Source organism: Acanthopagrus latus, chromosome 4 (assembly GCF_904848185.1).
Source record: "Acanthopagrus latus isolate v.2019 chromosome 4, fAcaLat1.1, whole genome shotgun sequence".
NCBI lineage: Eukaryota > Metazoa > Chordata > Actinopteri > Spariformes > Sparidae > Acanthopagrus > Acanthopagrus latus.
Window position 1 is genome coordinate 10,243,253 of NC_051042.1, and position 22,501 is coordinate 10,265,753.

At 40.8% G+C, this 22,501-nt stretch overlaps 1 protein-coding gene across 4 annotated transcripts in view; it reads right to left on the minus strand.

Moving 5' to 3' along the window:
- dpy19l3 (dpy-19 like C-mannosyltransferase 3) overlaps positions 1 to 22,501 on the minus strand; it is an 81,370-nt gene that overhangs the window by 18,059 nt on the left and 40,810 nt on the right. For all 4 annotated transcript variants that reach the window (XM_037096123.1, XM_037096121.1, XM_037096122.1 and 1 more), the window contains exons 14-17: positions 20,487 to 20,598; positions 18,777 to 18,833; positions 18,341 to 18,423; positions 1,498 to 1,630 (exon numbers count right to left, since the gene is read on the minus strand). In XM_037096123.1, coding sequence (XP_036952018.1) covers positions 1,498 to 1,630; positions 18,341 to 18,423; positions 18,777 to 18,833; positions 20,487 to 20,598 — 385 coding nt within the window. The remainder of the gene's footprint in view (positions 1 to 1,497; positions 1,631 to 18,340; positions 18,424 to 18,776; positions 18,834 to 20,486; positions 20,599 to 22,501) is intronic.

Consider the following 22,501-nt stretch of genomic DNA (forward strand, 5'->3'; position numbering starts at 1 on the left):
TTGCCTACTTCAAAATAAATGTTATCTGATGTTTCACCAGTTCAGTGCTTTTAATGTGAAGCTGCAGCAGTAGGAAATGTTCAGCAGTAACTTAATACAGCGGCCTACAGATAGTGAGCTTCTTGTCTTGTAAAGAGCGTTTATCCTGCTATCACAAGAATTTTAGTCGACGGAAACATTTGCATTCGTCTAATTTGTTATTTCCAAAGCTGCTGAAAAAATGAAGGCCGTTAGCCCTGGCACAGATCCCCCCTGTGTGACTACAGTCTAGAAGCCGAACAGTTGCAAATAGTTGGTTTTATAATGTTAGCTGAATGTCTAGAAATCAAATAGCAGACTCAGCTGCATACTGTTATTACCTACCCAGAGCATGTCCAGTGTTAAGAACTTCAGTTGGCAAATAAGACAAAGGTCACATTTAGCTCAATGGTCATTATTAGCTATTGTTAGCTACTGTAGCTATCTGTGACACAGCTAACAGTGTTTGACATTTCCTCAACAACATTGAACTACAAAAGCTGGTATTCTGCTATGTAAATTGTAACTTGCATTGGGGGTATTTGGTCACCAGTGGACTTTGTTAGCAAGTTTTGTCTTTACTTTTTTTTGGGTGTCTACACATATATGGTGATATATATGATTCAAATTTAGTTCAGGATACTGGGATATGGGGGCATATATGCATGTGTATAAATATGCAATACAAGTCAAATGAAATGTGTCACATTATTCACACAAAATGAAAATACAGATATCTCACAAAATAAACAAACAATCAGGTAAAACATGAAATACTGGAATATCTCTAACTTATTTTGAGTAATGTGTGTTGTTTTGTGACACAATAAAGGCAACCTGTTCAGTGTTTTACGTATGACGATGTCTTGGAAAAGTAAGTGACTTTTCTTGTGTCATTTTACCCGACAGTTATGTTTGCTTCTAACCCAATACATATACTTTACAGAGCTAAAGCTGAAAGCGACCTAGTAACAGACACACCAACCATGTTGGTGGGACTGTTATTGCATTTGCGCATATGTGTGTAGTTATTTTCAGTTCACCATACTCAGAACTCACCAGAAAGTGATGTTGGTTATTTTCCTCCTTTCTCTCCTTGCTCCTGTCATCTCTCAACATTTATCAAGGAAATTTGTAAACCAAATGACGGCATTTTTTTTCGCTCAAATCTTCGCATCAGTTCATGTCGACCTGGGCCAATTTACATTTAACTGGTTCCTCATTGAGTTTGTATGCAATCATTCACCTCTAAAACTGGCCTCCCACCCTGCCTGAACATACTGTGATGACTCCCGACCCTGAATGATTCTAACTAGCATTCAAATCCACATGACTCACTAGCATAGCTGACATTGTAATTACCATCTATTTACTTAAGTGGAAATGTCTCAATTTATTATTTTTTGTGTTATTTTGCAGCCCCTCTGGTAGCGTCCACACCCTTGTGTATGTTCCCCAGTACACTGCAGCCAACAGTACCTGTCTGGTCCTCTCCCGCAGGTCTTTATCTTCATAATGGGGATGGTTGGTGAGAACTCTGCCTGTGCACAGCTTGATGCCAGCCAGCAGCTGCATGCTGCCTGCAAATACAGCCTGCTTAGGGGTCTTTGTGCTGTGAACAAACATAGAGGGAGAGAAGAGAGGACACATCATTCAGTGCTATAAATATATAGATAATTTATACCATAAAAAAAAAAGCTTTTGATGAACTACAGAGTGTTATAAAGCTTTGTGGTTGAGTGCTAAAGAGAAGAGAGAAAATGGGTAAAAGGCACCAAAGAAAGATGTTCTGTTGTTTGAAGGATATGAAAAAGTTTGGAGGGTATTCACAGGTGCACCCAGTCATCAATAAGCATTTGATTGGTTTTTGTTTTGGTTATTTTCTAGCGTGCAATAATGGGGACTTATTGACGCCATTTGATGGCAACATCTTTTTCAAGGATTTGGCTTCAAGGACAGCAGCTACCTGCAAGACCAGATACAAAAACATTCTTTGTGCGGACAAATTAAATTGCATATAGATAGATAAAGATGTGCAGTTGCTGTGATACAGAAATATCTGCAGGCACACTGACAAGTCCTTGCTTGAGTTAGAATACTGGACACTCTGACACTCAGGTTACATTGTAAACACAAATCCAAAAGTGTGACAGGCAGACCGGGGTCACATAGCTAGTAGTACAATCTAACACTGACTGTGTGTGAGGACTGATGGGAAAATGTAGGATTTCGTACACAAACAAATTGTTGATTAATATCTATATGTCAACATCCAAATAGTAAGACAAATGGCAGATTGGACCAGAAACCCATTTGTCTGACAGCCTATTATTTCAAAAACAAATTCCCAATCCTGTCAATATCCCCAATATAAACAAGGCTAAAGGCATTATGGTTTTTTTTTTTGTTTTTCAAAACTGTTGACGATATTATGTGGTGAAAAAGCAGCATCCTTTTTTTTTTTTTGTCAGATCTGTGGCACCACAAATAAAGGCATCAACAGACATGTTGTGCCAAACGGACATCCATCTACAACTCACAACAACTGAGGACCTGTGGATCATGTGTCTCGTAATAACACTGTATTATATGACAAAAGATATAAATAAGAAAGACAATATGATCAAGATGATATGGGACAAGTAGCCTCAATTGCTCTCTGCAAAGTCAGACTGGGATTTTCAGTCTAGGTCAAATGTTTACATACACTTGTAAAGAACACGCACAGTGTATCATCGCAGTTTTGATTTTTAAAGCTCTCATTTTTCTGTAATGAACTGAATTAAATAAATACCACTTTGTCAAAAAATATATCCATGAAGCTTCAAATTTGAATTCATCATTGGTCTTCTGAAAATATGACCAAACCTGCTGGCACAAAAACATACAATGTTATAACATGTCAGAAATCCTTGGTATGTAACATGATAATAACAATAATAATAATAAATTATTTGCACACTGTTTACAGGGAAAAATTGCAGTATGCCAACACTGCAACAATAACATAACACACAATGCCAGTGTTCCTTCTTCTTCTTTGTATTGGGCCGACTAGACATGGCCACAAAGTCTTGTTGACCATTACTGCTTGTTATTAAGGTTTTCTTTAGGCAGTGATCAATATGTTTTATACAGCTAATTACTGTACTTCATTAGTCTCTTCATTTGAGGGCAGGTATAGCTTTAGTTAAGTGCATAGATTAAAAACTGTTTCTCTGGCTGCTTTCAGGTGTTCCTTCAAGCAATGCCACATGTATTTGATGATTTATTTTTTGAAATTGTAATGAGTGAGGAAGTACCGAAAAAAGGTACCATTGGGTACTGGTACTGAATATCAGGTACTGCTATTAAAGTAATTCTATCTATATATCTGTTCAAATGTGAACAGTCCCCAACCCAACGTCGATTCTCCATACTTTTCTTATTATCTAATTGTTTTGGATGTTTATTACCCTTGACAGTTGGGATGATTAGTCACAGCTGCCATCATACTGTAGAGCGTGTCAGCCTACTGCATGGTGTTTCTAATATGGATGTGGTCTTAAACATTTTCAAACAATGGGACACGATGAAGGTCCATGTCAGATCGAAACGTTGTCCTTATTAGACTTCTGTGGAACAAGTGTGTAGGCGTCCTCCTCTTAGCCAGAAATTTAATCAGAGAATGCGCAGCTTAAAGCCCCTCAGCTGTGGCCTCAACATGTAGCCATGACGGTTGCTGAACGGATGAAGGGCTCAAATTCCTCCTTTTGTAGCAGTCCAAAAGGATAAACATTTCATTTCTTACAAGCAGAGTTTTGCAGTTACACCGATAGTGGTCACAGGCAATCCACATTCTTAAAACAGTCTACCCACAGAGATCGTGCTTTTCTGACATAAACAATCCAGCATCACATTCAGCTGACTTAAATTCACACCTCATCAGAAAGACGAACATTCAGACTCCAATTAGAAGTACCGGAGCGCGCACATGCACTTGCTGTAGCGTCATTATAGATCTGAATGCCTTGGTTTACAGTCCAGTCACACGGCAATACAGACATAGATTGCTTTACATATTTATTGTCTGCTCTGTGTGTACGGTATGTACGTGAGACACAATAATAACTAGCTTGATGTGTGAAATAAAAATATATGCTTGAGTGGATGTGCATATGGGCGTACGCTGGATCGGCTTACGAATGTGTGTATGCGATCGCTCACTGCATCTGGAAATAGCTCCCCTTCAAGTTGATTTACATTTAATTTCACGTTTATATTCTCATATGTAAATGCCAGAGGGCACTGGCATGCACCCCACTGACATCATAAAAATTAAATAATGACATTAATTGTAGATATCTGGGGCAGCTGCAGGAGACTCACTATGGTGACTTTTCTATCAGTGTTTACGGGTTCAGGCAACCTGTTTCTAAGCACTTGTTGCTCAACTTCAGAGCAGACCTGTGCGATATTACGATATATATATCGTAGTGCGATATAAAAATGTCTACCGTAGGATATAACCCTCTGTTGTTTATATTGTAATTTTAAGGTGCAGGCTACTTGTTTAGCACTGTCGCTACACTAAGGTTAACGTACACTACGGTTGTGATTTAATACTCCATGTAAAGCACAACTCAACGTCGGAATCACCAGTGGATATCCAAATTTTGAGTTCAAAACAAGTTCATCGTATGAAGGTGAATGTAACTGCATCAACGCTACTGCTTTATGGTAGCATTTTTACGGCACCGGTCACTCGGGAGTAAACAGAGGCAAAGCAGCATGGCGGAGACGGAGGAGAGCGCAATGGAAGACGAAAATAACATTACTAGTAATGTTACATCAGATGCGGATACAGTAGCAGAACCCCAAGAAGATTTGTGCCGAAAAGGGGGAACCGGAATTCCATCGTTTGGACCAACATCAACAAGACAACGGTAATCTGCAAAACATGTCGCCAGCAAGTTTTTAGTAGCGACTCGAACACGTCTAATCTTTTCTACCACTTTAAGACACGCCGGGATATATATCGTTATCGGTATATAAAATTAGCTATATCAGGATGTAACATTTTGTCTATATCGCACAGCACTACTTCGGAGAGCACTGTTTAGAAAGAACAAATATGAGAGCTGAGTTGAGAGGGGTCACAGGGACTGGGCAAATAAGGTGATGCATGACCAGCAGCCATATTGGAGTTTCCATGAAATCCATTATAACTTGTACAGAAAAAGTCAGCACTTCCCCTCCACCCCATGGACCATTTTAGCTTCTTTTTAGCTTCTGTCAGAGTAATGTGACAGAAGCATGCTTAATAAAATGTATAAAACTGTTCTGGTAAAAATGCAAAAGGCAATAACGATTGTGTGATTTTCTCTCATTAATACATTGTTCTGAGTACAGATGCCGATGTTAAACATAGTCAAAGTTCCAAACTTGAGGTGAGCATAAGTTTAAGTGCTCTTTGAAAGCCTAGGTTTCAGTTAAAGGAGTTGACTGCAGCCCTGTGATGAACCTGCAAAGTTACTAGTGGCAGTGCTCATTGCAGATCTATAGTTGTTCTTGAAACACAGATATCATACATGAAATTTTGGACAATCATACAATCATATCTGTAGTAGTAACAATTTTATTTGAGTAATTTAACAACAAGTCAGTGCTGAGTTTTTAGTAATATAAAAAAAAGGAATATTCACTTGTCAAAAGCATGTAACATTTCAAGCAAATGCCGCAAACAAAAAGTATGACCCTGAAACTCAATATGTCCTATTTTGAAGAATGTTAATGATACACTGGGAAAACATCTCATCCGTCTATATAAGAGAATCTGAGCCAATCGACCAGTTCATACTCACTGTTCAACACTTCTGACTGCCTCCACTCTGATGTTGCTGTGGATATTTGCGATAACAACTGCAAAGGCTCTGCAAAGCGTCATGCCAGCGTTTGCCTTCAGAACGATTAACTTATCACCTGCAGTCACATAAGGACCAAATCTACTTCATGCCGTCTTCACAACTTGTCCTCACACAGACGCACAAGTAATTCACATTAAACATAAAGCTCTGCCATGGTCCAGCCGCGCACAGGTGTTTAACTTATTTTGTCTGATTAGGTATTTTCTCATTAAATGTACTATGTTGGTATCTGAAGTCTTTCTGAATTCACTTTTACAGACTGCTGAATACTGAGGAGAAGAGAACTAATTTAAAAAGATATCATCTAAGCTGCTTTGCAGAATTAATTAAGCACAAGGTTTTCTGAATGAAGCAGAGATCAAATATATCCATCGAAAGCCACACGACATTGGTCAAGTTGACAGTATTTAACATTCAGTATGAACAGCCTTTTACACTCTATACTGCACATACATCAAGTGGTGTTGATGGGGCATTGAGGGACAAATATGACATCAGTGTATACTTACTCTCATAGTAAATGGTGTTTGGTAACCTCACCCAATTGCCTGAGATATGGGCCATCCAAAACAAGAACAATAACTATAACAATAACCATTATGATAACAATGTGAGCGTCAAAGATGAACAACAATGCTCTTCTGACAGTCGAGCCAAGCATGTACTGCATGCTTCAGCTGTGTCAACAGCTTAGGAAAATGGATATAGATAATCAAATACTGTGAAACTAAAGGAAAATCAGAAGGATTTAGCTTCACAGAATTATTGCGATGAAAATCCAACACGATGTTAGGAATGGTGTCTTCTCCTGAAGATAAATTTTGTCTATGAGTCTCCATCAATCATCAAAGAATGTTGGCCCAGAATATACACCATTAACTTATTTGGATAAGAGGATGGATCAATTTTTGTTAATTTTTCAAAGGCTAATGCATGCATCTTAATGAAAAACAGGTGTATTTTAGTGACGTGTGCCTGTGAGTATAAAATGGGACTTTTGGGCCTTGGCAGACGTACACGCTCAACTGAATACAATTCTGGTTTTATTTCTGATTTGCAGCCTCATATTATGTAACATAGGCACTGAATAAGTTGTGACTCGATGACTTGTAAATTCAGATGGATTTTGATTTCTATCTTTCAGTAATCCCAACACAATCTTTTGTTAATGATGTTGTTGTTAAAGGTCACTGTAGCGTGGACTGGATATCATCCAGTAAATACACAACGATTCTTATACTCTTAAAAAGTATAATGCAGAAAAACATGCTTGGGGTAATTAAAAAATTGGTGTAATGACATAGTTTGGCCAGCAAAGTGCATTTCAATGGGGGATAAAACAGCGGGTGTCAGGAAATGTAACATCTTCCTCATTGATGGTTAAACAATAAACCAGCACAAAAATGACAATTGGCAACATAAAATAAGCCACCATGTTCTGAAATGACACACTTAGAAATGCTAACAAAAAGTAACATTTTGGTTTTAGAACATGAATAGCAAACTAGTAGCAAACAATCAGGAGTCTGTACAGGGTGATTTATTTTGAAAATTGACCGGATGCTCTATGTCTTTCCTGTGTCTCTGACCTCCTGCCAGCGCAATCTGCTCTGTGCAGCTTGTTGCGGCTTACGTCAAAAAATAAACTGGGCAGCTGGATCGCAAATGTGCAGCTTGACTCCATTCCGCGTCGGGGCTGATCGCGACCGCTTGTGATTTGTAACACACTATCTGCTACTAGGGGATGGAAACTGATGGCAGGTTAACAAGGGGGATGTTTTTTTTTTAGCAATTTTGCTAACAAGGGGGACGGCATCCCCCCTCAAATCGCCTACTGGTAATGGATGATACTGGGGCAGGATCAGGGGTTAAACTGGGATGGGAAGGCAGATCCACCACATCAGTGTAAAACAGAAAAACAGTCATTAAAGTGTAAAAAAGAAAGGGCAGGGATTGCATTAAGTGCAGTGGACCTCAAGATAGACCCTGTTCACAAGATCTTCCAACCACCCAGCCAAACAAGCCGGACCAAACACCACCACAGGCAAAGCAATCAGCCTAGGGAGAGATGGAACAGAGCTGGGATAAGTGCAGAGCGAACCCAGCTTGGACTGAAGACAGCACAACAGACGAAAACACAAGTATTTGTCGGTCTGTGATCAATAGATGGAGAGAATCGATTTGAAAGGAATTAGAATTCATCCTGAATAGAAGTGTTCCTGGACAGGTAAGTAATATCTATATTATTTCTGAATTACAATGGCATGGCAATGGCTACATCAACATATCAATTGACATTGGTATAGGACAAGGTGGATGTGATTGCAGCGATGTCCCCCAATATACCAATGAAAATTAATATGTAGCTAATAACTTCACATTTGATGTTGTCTTTGCTCCTTCTTATGACTAATGACAACATAGCTTTACAATAAAATGTTGACAATTTCAGCCTTCTCAACAAATGTATGTTAGGGTTTAGTTAAGCTAAAATTAAGTGTACATGGCCACAAAAAGATGCATTACCACATCACAATGCACCCTGCAGCTCCAGCTGCTAAAATGAGTGCTAAAATGTCAAGCACTGGGGCTCATTTCTTTTGTCCACAGGGGTTTTCAAAATCGAAAAGAAATGATAGTTTCTTGGACCTATTTTAAGTGGTAGTTAACTCCAGTTAAATGTTGTTGAGTGGAAAAGATGATGAGGTCTAATACTGAGACTGAGAAAGTGATTGGAATAGTTCTTATGAGCATGTCAGGCAATAGACTTTTACTGAAGTCCGACTTCTGATTGAGAGACATGTACTTCAATCAAGGACAATCTCCCTCTGAACTGCCTCTGAATCAGCTTGAATGCAAAGACAGACAGATTCACACACACACACACACACACACACACACCCACACCCACACACACACACACACACACACACACACAAGCTGGAAATTGTACTTTACTGGAGGACTGACTTGTGAATAGTGGCACATGCTTCCTAAGAACGAATGATGCAATGTGTTTTAATTACACAGACAGATGGGCACAATATGACAGACCTACAAAACAACACTGGGAGGGAGAGGGAGTAATGAGCCCTCTATGCATAAGACTAGATTTATCTGGGGACCTCATATGAGTTAGGAGCTTAACCTTTACCCAGACAGGATGAAAAACTGAGGGAGCCCCACACCAGAAACATGACAGCAATGGTCATTTGGACCAACAAACCCAAAAACTGCTTGGAGACCCACTAAAATGTTTTAGCTACTGTTGTAGCCGTAGTCAACATCCCCTTGTTGGACTGAGTGGCAAAACTTCCATCAACATGGCTGCATTGAGTAAAAGGACCCAGGGAAACCAGGGGTATAAACACACAATCTTGAGGTAGTTTGATCCATACCAGTGGTCTGTGGAAATTGGCATGTGACCAGGAATCTAGTTTCCTAACATTCATATGTACCTGCTGAATGTTTCTATAAAGTGTCAGTCACACAATCTATACGCAGGGGCAGCTGTCTGAGCAGGGACGCCCAGACTTCCCTCACCCCGGACACTTCCTCTAACTCCTCCGGGAGGTTCCCAAGGTGTTCCCAGGCCAGACGAGTGACATAGTCACACCAGCGTGTCCTGGGTCTTCCCCGGGGTCTCCTCCCCGGTGGGGCATGCCAGGAACACCTCCCGAGGAGGAAGGCGTCCAGGGGGCATCCGATATAGATGCCCGAGCCACCTCAGCTGGCTCCTCTCGATGTGGAGGAGCAGCGGCTCTACTTCACAGTGCCCTTTGAGTGCTGGGATTCTGCTCCAATTCTCCGCCTCCATCTCTGTGTGAAAGTCTCAGAGGCGGCGAGAGGTGAAATTTTTCCCAGCGCTGATATGCCTCTGGAGGTAGTATCAGAGGTGCAGTATTGGCGAACCAGACCTGTGTGAATGGATAAGCCGGTGTTGCGTACAGTCTGATAACTACACATCTTCACTCCTTCACTCAACTAAATAAAGACAGATTTTCCAACAAAGCAATGTTACATGAACAAACAAGAGTTACATAGTAACTGTAACTGTCTTTGGCAACATATATGATCAAAAAATTACAGCAGTTATACGTGGAGAAGCGTCTGTCCTCCCGCCTGTCCTACCGACTCCTTATCACATTTGTGCCCGAAAAACAGTGTCTGTCTCAATCACAACACATTTTAACAGCATCCATATGATTACAAACAGTCAGCCGGTACATATTTAGATTGACAGGAGGACACGGTGGGAAACACCTTGGAAAAAAAAAAAACACACACAGGCGTCATCATCATGACACGTGCCATCACGCCTCTTTAGAAGCCGCAGCACCGGCTGTCTGTGTGAATTATACCGCGGTTCATCTTTACAGCGGAGATGCTTTTCTCTGTGCGAACAACCAACAGTGGAAAATCGGTGAATAATAATGCGGCATCTCTGTCAGTCAGCTTCAGCTAGTTAGCTAAAAAGTGAACTGAAAAGGGTGATGCCAAGTCTGTTTTAGCTTACAGTCACTTCAGTTAAGTGAGCCAGCCATACAGTTCTTTTTACTGCAGACATAAAGAGACACACACAAACATCGCTCCACATTATCATGTACAACATTTACTTGACTTTTTGGCGGGCTGTGCATCAACTACAGGGACTGAGCAGAAGTTAATCTGGGCCACAATGACAAAGCTCAGACGGCAGGGATGTGTTGGAATAAAAGAATACAAACTTTACAGTTTGCCTCGTGTAAAAGGAGGTAGCAAACAACAGGGTGGTGACAGAGTGGGGGGTGATATTCTGTTTGACATTGACAGCCCCGTTGGACCACTGGGGACTTTTTTGACCATCACCCTTAACTCTCCTTCCTCCCCTCCTGACTATTTCCACTAAAAATCTGCAACTGTTACTAACTGATTGTGTTATGGATATATGATATCCCCTCATATTGATTGTGGGCCAATGAATTGGATCGCAGAGAATCATTATGTGGCAAACTTTGTGACATCAGAAAATACTGCATCGTCCACAGAGTCTACATAATATTCTAGTGTGATTTACACCTCTAGCTGGAGTTATACACAGTAATAGTTTTAATTATTGGGATTTCTGCCTTTAGTAGGGTAGAAGGCAGCATGCACACCACATGTTTTGTCTCCTTTGTGATGCTATGAATCAAATTCCCCAAAAATCTAATTTAATCCATTATGTCCTGTGAAACATCCTTGGGAGCGAAATGTTGACCTTACATACTAAATCAATGGGAGGTTATAAGAGTGTGTTGAAATTGACGTTTTCCTTTGGTATTTGTGCCTCTAGCCCAGAACAAAGGTGAATGGAATTTCCATCAACCTCACTTTGGACGTGAGAAGTTTCAGAGGAGCTACTTCCTTTCATTTCCCATTAATATAAAGAATGTTGATTCTGTTTTGCGGCACTCAACTCCGATCACCACGAATCCAATTCCATTCGCCTCATTTGTAGGTAGAGGCAGAAATATCACAGACAAGACCAGATGAATAAATAAGAAATTATGGGCATGCATAGCCACTGGAGACAATAAGATAATTTCTTTGCAATTTGGATGACCTGACCCTTTACAGTATATGAATATAGAGAATATCAAAATAAGTTGTTGTTGTTGACGTTGCCATGTCCAGTTTTTTGTTTGTTTGTTTGTTTTTTCCATGTTCTTTTGAAGTTAAGTGATAACAAGACCCTTTGTGACATTGGGAGCACCAGAGTTTCTTCACTGTGGGTTGTTGTTTGGACATTTCACTCCTTTGCTATTTGCGTTTCCTTAGCTCAGATTCCCCTATATAGCTAGCCAGCTAAATTTCTTACAAGCTTCGCAGGCTGTACACAACTAAGTTACGGATATGGGGTGCAGAGACAAAATACTTGGCATGGTGATGCATGTATGACACACGCCTGCTAGGGTTGTGAGAACTGATTGGTCTGGTAAACGAAGGGGAGTTTTCTTGCTGTGATGAGACAGTTGGAGGTTGCCATCAGCGTTGATGATTCCAGTAGTAAACTAGTAAGGAACTCCGCAGCAACTACAGCAATATGCATGGTCATATGACAATTCAGTCGACATCACCCAACCCTGTTACGCACACACAGATAAACCCTGGACCAATAACTGCTCTGGCAATGCATGAGCAATGCCTACCTCATTTTCATTTGAGCATTAGGAAAATGGCAAATATGTGGCTCACTAAGTAACGTTCTATGGAGAAAACAGGGAATAGACATGATGAACTGTATGAGGACCAAATGATTGGAATACAGAGAGTTATGAAAATGGGGCTTGTGAAGTAAAAACGTTTTTAATTTAATCAACTTAAGCAATAAACTGCTTGGTATTAAAGGAACTGATTGGAGGTTAAAAGTAGGGATGTCCCAATCATTTTTTTTTTTTTTAACCCCAATCCCGATATGAGCCCTTTAATATATAGTAAATGCCGATACCGAGTCTCGATCTGATACTTAGCCTTAACTAATATTTTCCTGGATAATACAGCTGCATTAAGAAAAAAGTACCTGCATCCAAGCTGTTCCTTAATAGTTTTTAGTATACTTTCATATGGTTCTTTCTTATTCTGCATGTGCTATTCAAACATTGGCCTACCACTTTCCTTGCATTAGCAGATGAGTCTGTGACGCTGCACTGTGACAGCAGACCCTCGTGTACAGTCAGCTGAAATGTGTGCGAAAAGCAGCCCACGCTTGGTACGTCCACATCCTCCATTGCTTTTTTCATATTCCTTATGTTGTCACGTAAGATGACATGGACACGTTGCTTGTCTATTTCACACATGTTCAGCATCTCCTCGACTGCCTGTTTTACATGCCCTGCTGTAAATTAGTGCACATGCCGACACGTTGTAACTCGAAAGTGGATTAAATGTAATGTTATGCCGAGAAGGGATTCAAAAACTTCAGGTGATGAAGAAAAGCCTGATCCTCTACCACAGAGATGAGCTGGTTATCCAGAGCGATTAATTTAATTACCTTCACTGTAAAAATGTATCCTATCAAATGAGTAGCATTAAATGCGGCTCTTTTGTTACCCCCTCGCAAAACGGTCGTACTGCAGATGTTACATGTCGCCGTTGGACTGCTTTCGCTGTCTAATTTAAGTTATATGCACACTGGAGACATATTATCCACAGGTTTACCAGTTTATGGTTACGTGTGCACCTGAGTTCTGCCACAAATTGTGCTCTGCCATTAAAAAAAACAAACGGCGTTGGGTCCACGTTCAAAATAGTCGATGCCAGATCAGTGGAAATATGCCAATATTGGCCCCGATCTTGATCCTGCAGATCGGATCGGGACATCCGTAGTTAAAAGCAATATCCATTTCCTTCCATTTTTAATTGTTTAACCGAAAGTTCATTAATGCATTAATTTATATGACCGTCAGACCTCATCCAATAAAGGTGGCAAATCAGGAAATCCTTATATGAGTCACTTCTGGAGGGGTAATAATGGGCCTTTAGGAGACAAACAGCCAATTTCCTCGTTCAAGAGTGAGAACTTGTGGGATAAACAAAGTCGAAAATGCTGACTTTTTCTTTTGAGTGTGTTCCCTCTCTGAATGGGTCTCCATGCTGAGTAGCTAGATGAGCCTCCTGAATTTGCAGCAAAACTGCTGTCAAAGCTCTCATTAATAATTTTCACTGCAGCCTTCATAATTCTCGACCACAGACTGTATATCTCGACCCAGAAGAGGAGGAGTGGGGGCAGGAGGAGGTTAGGAAAAACACAGAGTCTTTCAAAACAGAATATGTGATACCGGTATTATCAGATGACCTCTATCTGGTGAAATATGTACGATGAGTGCTGTATGGAGGGAGAAAACAAAGAGAGGGAGTGAAAAGGAGGAGAGATTGATGGCGTGATCGTTGTGTTTCTGGCTCATATAGAGTCACATTTTCTGTGGCAAACAAAGGAGAAATGATACACTGAGTACATCATACTACAAATACTCCCCAGTTGTACCTGTCCAACTGCAATATTTAAGATGCATTAAAACCCACTCCTGACTCATCTGTACTGTGAAATGTGACATGTGAGCTGTGTTCCCTGCTCCAGCTCCAGCCTGCAGTGTGCTGCACCGTGCAGTGTAGTGACAGTGCCGTGTATGAATCTGTAAGCCCTGATAGTCTGAGAGCTACCAGTTTATATTAAACATGTGGTTGAGCTTAAGCTGCTCCTCTCTACAGTATGCTGCACATGTAACACTTGCACTGCCTTGAACTCGTCGTGCCAAGTATCAAACTTTTATGTCGGTGAGCAGAGCAGCGAAGCTCTTGCTAATCATCACTTGTTTATTTTTTCATAAGTTGGCACTGACTGACATGACACTGCTATGGCAGCACAGGCATGGAAATCTGAATTTGAAAAAAAAAAAGAAAAAGAAAAGATTAAAAAGCAGGTTGAGGAAGAAGCAGAGTGGCTATACAGAAGTGATATCTCTGACTTTCAAAACTGCACACTCACAGCTATAACTCACACTTGGAGGCAGTGGAACTACCCGCCATTGCTATTGATTTATTGACTGCCCATTTAAACTGAGTATCAGCCTACAGCTGAGCTGTGGAGCCTCTGCTGTTATCAAGTGGAGACTTGTGAGTTACGGTTGAGCAAAGTACAGATGAACCTCTACTGCTTGTTATCACGTTAAGCTACACCTCAGTTCTTCAAATGTGTGAAGCCCTGGGTCGTTCATGATTGCCCTGGGAGTTATGATAATCCCTTATCAACCAGTCTTATACCACATCTTTTTCTATACTCATGAGGGAACAGGACATGTATCATTAGCTCTTGTGGGGGCCCTCTTACCTCAAATCAGATTCTAAGATAGCCTTTAAAGTCTATTAAACCAACATTTTTAACCTAATCCATATTCTGATTTTGGATGCTCTTTGAAGGGAGAACAGCTTTTGCACACCTTAAGATTGACAGGTGCGCAGGAGAAGACCGAGGGCCAACACAATCAGGACAAACAACTCCTGCACAATGTCCTTAGACCTTCACCAGGTTATCTCAAAGACACTCTTTGTAGAAATTAGAATTTGGAAAATCAGAGGGACCCTTTTGAACATTTTATCTTTGTGACATTTCAGCCTTGTAACAACAACAGTACAATGAACCCGATAAAAAAATCCCCTTGCATCATTATTCGTCTATGATTTTGCAGCCCACGGGCCAGCATAAAATGTCAGCAGTTGACATTGCGTTCACGTTAAATGTTTTTAATCTGACCGTCATATTGGTAGAGAGAGGGGATGGTGCTCAAGTCACAGCGCAGTCGAGATGGTGTTTCAGCAATAGTGTGAAGCCACTTTTGTTTTTAAAGGGATGTGAGAACAGTCTTCAGCCGTGTTTGTGGCAAAAGAAAACAGGTGGTTCAAGTCATTATCTTTTATTTTAACCCTAAACAACAAATATGTATAGTTTCAACCTATCCATTATTTGTGGAAACGTACATTTAATCTGGCAGCTGGGATGGATTTCAACAACAGGCCACATTGAATCCTTTTCTGAACATTTGCAACGTTTATCAGTTGTGCATGATTCATTCATGGAGCATGTCCCCTGCAGCTACAATTACCAAAATGAGTCTATGACAGCTTTACATAAATACTAGCTTGCCCAGGAATATACTCTCTGCTACATGCATACGTGCATGTATTTATCTCTGCTCTGCCCCTCATTATGCCACAGCTTGAGAATCTCCCATCATCATTCTATACAAAACTAAATAGCCCTGGCCCCAGTCAGCGAGAGAATACAGCACCCCGTTCCCCATCTTAACACTTTCATCTGGAATGTAATTAGTGCAGCAGCAAGAAGCTTAGTGCTCCGCCCTGCTCTCAGCCCCAACCAAGGTAACTCTAGGCAGCCCCTAATCCTCGGAGCCTAATGGGATTAGCTCCGGAGGGAAGGGAACCCATGTCACACACACACACAGATACATTCAAAATCCCAAACTCTCCTCCTCTGTCTCGCTCTCCATCTCTAACCCCCTCTCCCTCTGTGTGCTATTCCACTATCTGTCTAATAGGATTAGACCAAAATTGGCTATTTCTTAAAAATCACATCTGGTCCACTTAGTGTAATCATGCTGATGATGATAGGATGGAAATAATGAGCATCGAAATATGACTTATTCAGTAAAGAAGAGAACTACAGTGATCATCTAGGTGAAAGACCTGAATCTGAAGTGTCTCTACTTTTAGACTGTAATGCTTTATTAATTAGCAGTTTGTTTCAGTGAAGGGTTTTGGCCAATTTTCTAAATTTTGTGTAAAAGGGTTTTCAATCCTGACGAGAATAACAGGGAAGTGACCTTGAAGATATTCACTTAAGTACAAATGAGAATTGTGCTTGTACTCAGTTGTTGAAAGCCCCTGCTAGCTCACCATTCAGCAGGTTTAATCAAGTACAGCACTTGCACACGCAGCAAACTGCAGAAAGACGGAAACTCGCAGGTGTGAAAAAAAAAAAGCAGAAACATTTAATACATGCTCTGTGAATTCCAAAATGATGGAAAGCTTCCTTCTTCACTACAGCACAATAATTAGGAGGCTCTTCTTTTTACTGAAGTCAACAATCCAAAGTTTTTACAGCAGTTCTTCTGGTATTTTTGCATCGTTCACAGAGAGTTTGCACCTGCCAAACATCTCACTGCTTTAAGAAGTAATTCATTGCTTGGAAGGAGGCCCTTGCATACACCTGGCCTGTCTGCAGTAGAAAGACATCATATTTTGAAACTGGTGCTACATGACCAGAGAAAAAGGGGAAAAAAGGGCAGTGGTATTCCCTTTTGCTGGAAAGGGGGCAACCTAGAACAACCAGAATGCACTGTGCCACACCAGACCAATAAACACACCTGCTGATGGTTGAACAGTCTGTGAGTTGGATGGTGCTTAGTTTTGGCTCCGAGACTTGGAGTCTTAAAACGGGAGACAGTAATGCTGGCGGCAAATAAAAAAATAATATGGTATTACATCTACACCGTATGTCTCTGAAAAGATGTTAGGCAGCTACTTCCAGTTCTTCGTCAATTTCAGCTAAACCGTATGTTATATTTCTAAAAACACATTAGGCAGAATTAGGCAGTATAGTAACAATCTTGGTGTGTAGTTTAGCAGCTATTGCCTAGTGATGAGATGCCCCTCACTCGATCTGAGTTAGAGAGAGGTGAGGCGTTCTCTCACAATCCAACTACCACATTTGTGTCGACTAATCCACTGCATGACTGAACGCTTCTACGTCATCTGGGGGAATTTTTTTTTTTTTTTTTTTTTTTCTTCAGCAAATTTCTGTGGGCTCTGGGTACAGGCATTATGGAGAGAAGTTTACCATTTATCAGTTGCATATACTACCAACACTGTATTTACATAAATTTGGTTGAAAATCAGCAAAGTTCCCCAATTAACCAAGGATTTACAAAGCTGTACACAGATATACTTTACAGTTTATGTAAAATACATTTTTTAAATGTCTATCCAATATTAACATTTTATATCTTATCATTTAAGTCAAATAAATTCAAATGTATTATTTATTGTAACAGACATTCAAATATGAATCAAAGTAAGTAAGTAAATTGACCTTTGAGCTTGAGATACCTGAAGTGAATGTTTTACTTTCTTGACAGCTTTTTCACTCAACTTCAGTTGTTATGCTTTTAATTATAGGACCACCCCTGAAAGGAAGGCCTATTCACCAGCGCTGAGCAGTGTCTGACCCATGCTCAATCCCAATCTGTTAGGGGACAGATTGACTCATTCAGATCAGCCACCAATTCATGTTTAACTCACTTCACTGTGCTGGGCTGGGCTGAATGGAGTTGAACACAAGCAATAAGAAATATGGGCGGATGGATTCGATGTGATGTCTCCTTGGCCAGAAATTGTGGCTGGAAAGTTACATGGTACGCTATATAGATGCTTGGCCAACAGGAAGTCTGATGCTCCACATCCAACCTGATGACCAGAAAATGACGGACACACACAGATGTGCAAACACAAAAACATACACAGCAGCCACAGTGCAGAGCCATTCCAAATCACCGCTCCATCTCTGATCCCATCGTGCTGATGCTCTTGATCGAAAGCCCAGCAACAGTGACCCCTGAGGTGGGTTAGAGTTCTGCCAACAGCTGGGTGCTTTCCAGCACCCCCAAATCTTATTCAGGGAGACCCATCGGCTCTCATCACTCACGGGCAAGACTCGCCCGGCAAACAAGCGCTGACGCGCAAGTTAACACACATGCACGCACACAAGCAGACTAATCAAGGGCATCAGGCAAAGTGAAACTTGATCCGAGGAAACAAGCTAATCAGATCTGCTTCGATTTGATGTGTGCTCTGGATTAGAGTGTGTGGGTTTGTGTTGGTACCTAATCCAGGTCATGAGCTCCACAGTGTCTGGATCATAAAACTCCCTCAGTTCTGATAACTCCTCCATTAGCTTAGGCCAGAACTAGAGAGGAAACAGACGGAGACGAGTGATAGAAAAACCTTGCATTAGTATTTATCAAGGTCATAAAACAGAGCATCAAACCGATTGATGTGACTTAAATAACATCTCACTACAGCTCTGAATACATCAGTGTATATGACAGCCTTCAGCAACAAAATAAATAAAAGGCGAGCGATCATTTTGGTATTCTGTTATGATCCAATTGCTTTTTATCTTTTTGTTTTATTTTTGCCACTTTCAAAACCATTTCAAGCGTTTTCTCATATCGCTGCACAGTTTGTAAAAACTGGTCCGCCTCTGTAATGAGACCGTCAATACAGTGATGAGCATGAACCACCAAGCAAATGGCATACCTTGTAATACAGGCAACCGATCATCGCCAGTGGAACTGCATATCTGACAAGCCTTAACTGCAAAATGAGAGAGAGAAAACAATTCTAATAAAATGAAGGAATATAATCGTATCAGAGTCGGCGGAAGTCAGACAGAGATATACCTAAAGGTGAAGACAAGCACAGAATGAGATGAAGCAGAGATAAGCGGCAGACAGAGCAGTGCTGCTCACTAGTATCATTTCTTATCTGATCCATGCTGTTGTCATGTTGTGACCACACTGACACCTAGTGGCCCCACTAGCACTGATATCACAAGTCAAGAGTGGAGGCCGCGGATTCAAAATTAAGTGGAGATTAGGCAGCGTAACGGCTCGGCTTCATACAGGCTCGCGGGGTGCATGTCAAATTTAGAGATCGTCATGCTCACTGAAGACGTGTGATGGTCATGATATCGGTCGTCACTAAAATTGGTATCAAACATCACTACTTTGAGTAATGAGCATTGACTCTAAAAGAAACTGTCAGGTTGGTCTTTAATGCTTGCTCAGACTCCTGGTCATATTTACTTTTCATTTGATAGGATGTTTCCTTCCTTTTATTCAAGAAAAGGGTGCTTCTGTTAAGATCCTGATACACAGAAATGCTTGGCATATTTTATCAAATGAAAACATGGAAATGAAACTCCTGGAATTAAAGGCACAGTTCACCCACATATGAAAATGTAGTCATATCTTCTCACCTCGCAGTTGATGGAAAAGGCGAACTTTCGTAGTTTACAAAACGTTTCAAAACCATTTGAGGAGGCCAAAACAACTAAACCTACGACATCCAGTCAAACTAATGCCCCCCTTTCAAATGGGAAGCACACTGATATCTTTAGTATAGCAGCTTCTGTGGCCTAAAAAAAGGGTGTAAATAACAACTTGTCAAATTATTTGGAGACCTCTAGAGACCTCTGGCCTCTAGAGATTTGGACTGTGATAATTTGAAGTGGATGTTTTTTTGTTTTGTGTTTTCATCGAGGAAACTTTACCTGATTTTCTCTGAGGGTGACTACATAACGACTGAAATTTTCATTTTTGCATGAGCCATTTCTTTAATGAACTATAAAAGATATTGATACTGTAACTCAGATATTGTACATGTTTTAAGAAATTTCAACTGATACTCAGCCCTAGTTATCATTCGGTGCTTTTCAGTGACAGATGCTTCCACTGCACAGTGCTGGATCAGTGAAACTAAAAAAAACAAAAAACATAGCTTAAAGCAAAACTTTAAAGATGCAATAACAGTTCTTTTGGCCATCTGGCAGTAACAGCACAACATCTGACCTGTCACCTCACAAAGTTGTTAGATAGGCTTTTTACTTTTTTTACTCTGCCTGCTTGATGTATAAAACGGCAACTATATATTTTTTATTATTATTAATTTTTTACTCATCAAGCAGCCACTGAGCAAAATTGGTGTGACAGTTGCGTTTATAGTCAACACCCAGAGCAGTGAGGTAAACGAGGCTAAACACTCTTTAAATACGATGGGGATTGCAATCGTAAGGTTTATCACCTTACGCCCAAAACTACTGAATAGTGCAGCTTTAAAAGTAAAAGTCAGGATGGAGAAAAAAATATTGTTCCAAGTCAAGAATCACAGTTTTCATATCAGAGCAAGAACAAGAAAACAGTGGAGCAGATGTTTGGAGCTGGAAGTGCGGTTACTGTGAGCTCATACCAGAACTTTACTGTTGCAGCGGAGAGTGTTGAGAAGCAGAGTCCACAACTCCGTCCCACACACACCATAGGCCGCGACTGCACACATATGGCCGGTCCAGATATACTTCATCCTGGGCAGAGAGTGGGAGGGAGAAGCGATGTCAAGGGATGTGTAAAAAAAAAAAAAAAAAAAAATACTGTTTTAACACAAGAAAAGGACATTTAAATTCAAACGAGACAAACAACTGGTGGACAACTCAGTGAAAAAGTTCCAGTGTAGCTAAACTAAACTTAATTTAGTGTCTGAAATACAGCATTATCGTTTAACTTCTGATTCACAGCACATGAATTAAGAGTTCTAAATGAAGGAAACGATTAATCAGAGAGGGGAGACAGAGAGAGAAATGAGCTGAAAAATCGTTGACAGGTACAGAGATGGAGCCATGAGAGAGAGAGAGAGAGAGAGAGAGAGAGAGAGAGAGAGAGAGAGAGAGAGAGAGAGAGAGAGAGAGAGAGAGAGAGAGAGTGGGGGGGTGTAGGGGCATGAAAAAGTGCTGCCTCACAGAAATAAATCTCAATACGTTTTTAATGCAAAGGAGCTGTCTGACAGAAATGAATGGCTCTCTGCACTTTTGGCCTCTCGCTCTTCATCAGCATTTTAGAGAAAGTGCTGAAATCAAATGTGTCAGTTTTCTGCACGACCTGGCTGCTGCTGTGTTAAAAGCTCTCAGATTCTTCGGCTTTTGTGCTAATTCAATCATTACTGTAATTCCAGACTGTAAGAGGGATGCATCGTATGAACTATACGGAACACACGTACCATATAACACATGCCTGCACATCACATGTACTTGGTTTCCCACATGAAGACAGTGTGCTCCATGTTCAAGTACAGAGTGCCACAATTGCAGTCTCTACTGCACTCAAAAATCGCATTCATTAAGCTACTTATGTGAACCTTTGAATCTCCATGCGGCTATGAATAACCCAGATACAAAATATTCCCCTTTTCTTTTTGACTAATTGCAGGTTTCTTTTAATACATGGAGAGGATGTGATTATTCTAGTTGTAAACGCTGTGATTCTCTTGACAGTCCTCACAAAGAGCCAAAAGTTAAAGACAATTATACGTTCACAAAAAGGAACCGCGGCTGTCAAGCACAGCAGCCTGGGTTCGGAGCTTGAACTGCACTAAACCTGAAAAATCTATCGTAGATGCTAGAACACCACTTGTCAATTAAAGATGAAAGCTGGGAGTCAGGCCCGGTGGGGTTGCTGTGCTGAACCACTGCAGTTGTGAAATTGGGAAAAGTGCAAGCCACAGTGTCGAGTTGTGTGACACAGCAGAGCTAATAATAAAAAGGTGCAAATGCATTACTGTATAGTATTTCGTGTGGCATGCTGTACCTTTTCTGGCTGCTGCAATGAGCCAACTATCAACATTGTGTAGGTCTGGGTTTGTAAAGCCCAAAGCTAAAAGCACTAAGGTGATCAATGGTGCCAGCGAAGGGCAAATACACAGCTTCTGTCCCGCACTTTCAGGTGTGTGAGTGGTAATGTCTAGTATCATGGTCACAGTACATTGACTTTAATGTCCAAGCTTATGGCGTATAACGCGCACCTACTTGCACTTATTTTACCAGCTGAGCTCCAGTGGGCCTGTGGGTATGCTGTGTGTGCGAGAGAGTCTTGCAGATTTGTTGTGAGAGTCCCTGTGTGTGAGAGCGGTACCACAGAAACTCCTGTTATGGGTAATTTAGTTACTTTAGTCAGCTGTAAAGTGTCTGGGTAAGCTCGGTTTGGAGTATAATAAAAATTTAAATGATGTGTTGGGTTCACTGTCACAGACGAGAAAAGGCCCTGGTTTATGCAGCTTTACAACGCCATCTCCCTACTTTCTTCACGATGGCCCGGACAGTGAAAAACTACTCACCCGCTACAAACCAGGCTTAAAGGTAACAATACAATTAAACCAGAGGTCACTTAACTGCGGTTCAGAGCAGAGGCTCTAAAAAGGTAGCAGAGAGAATCACG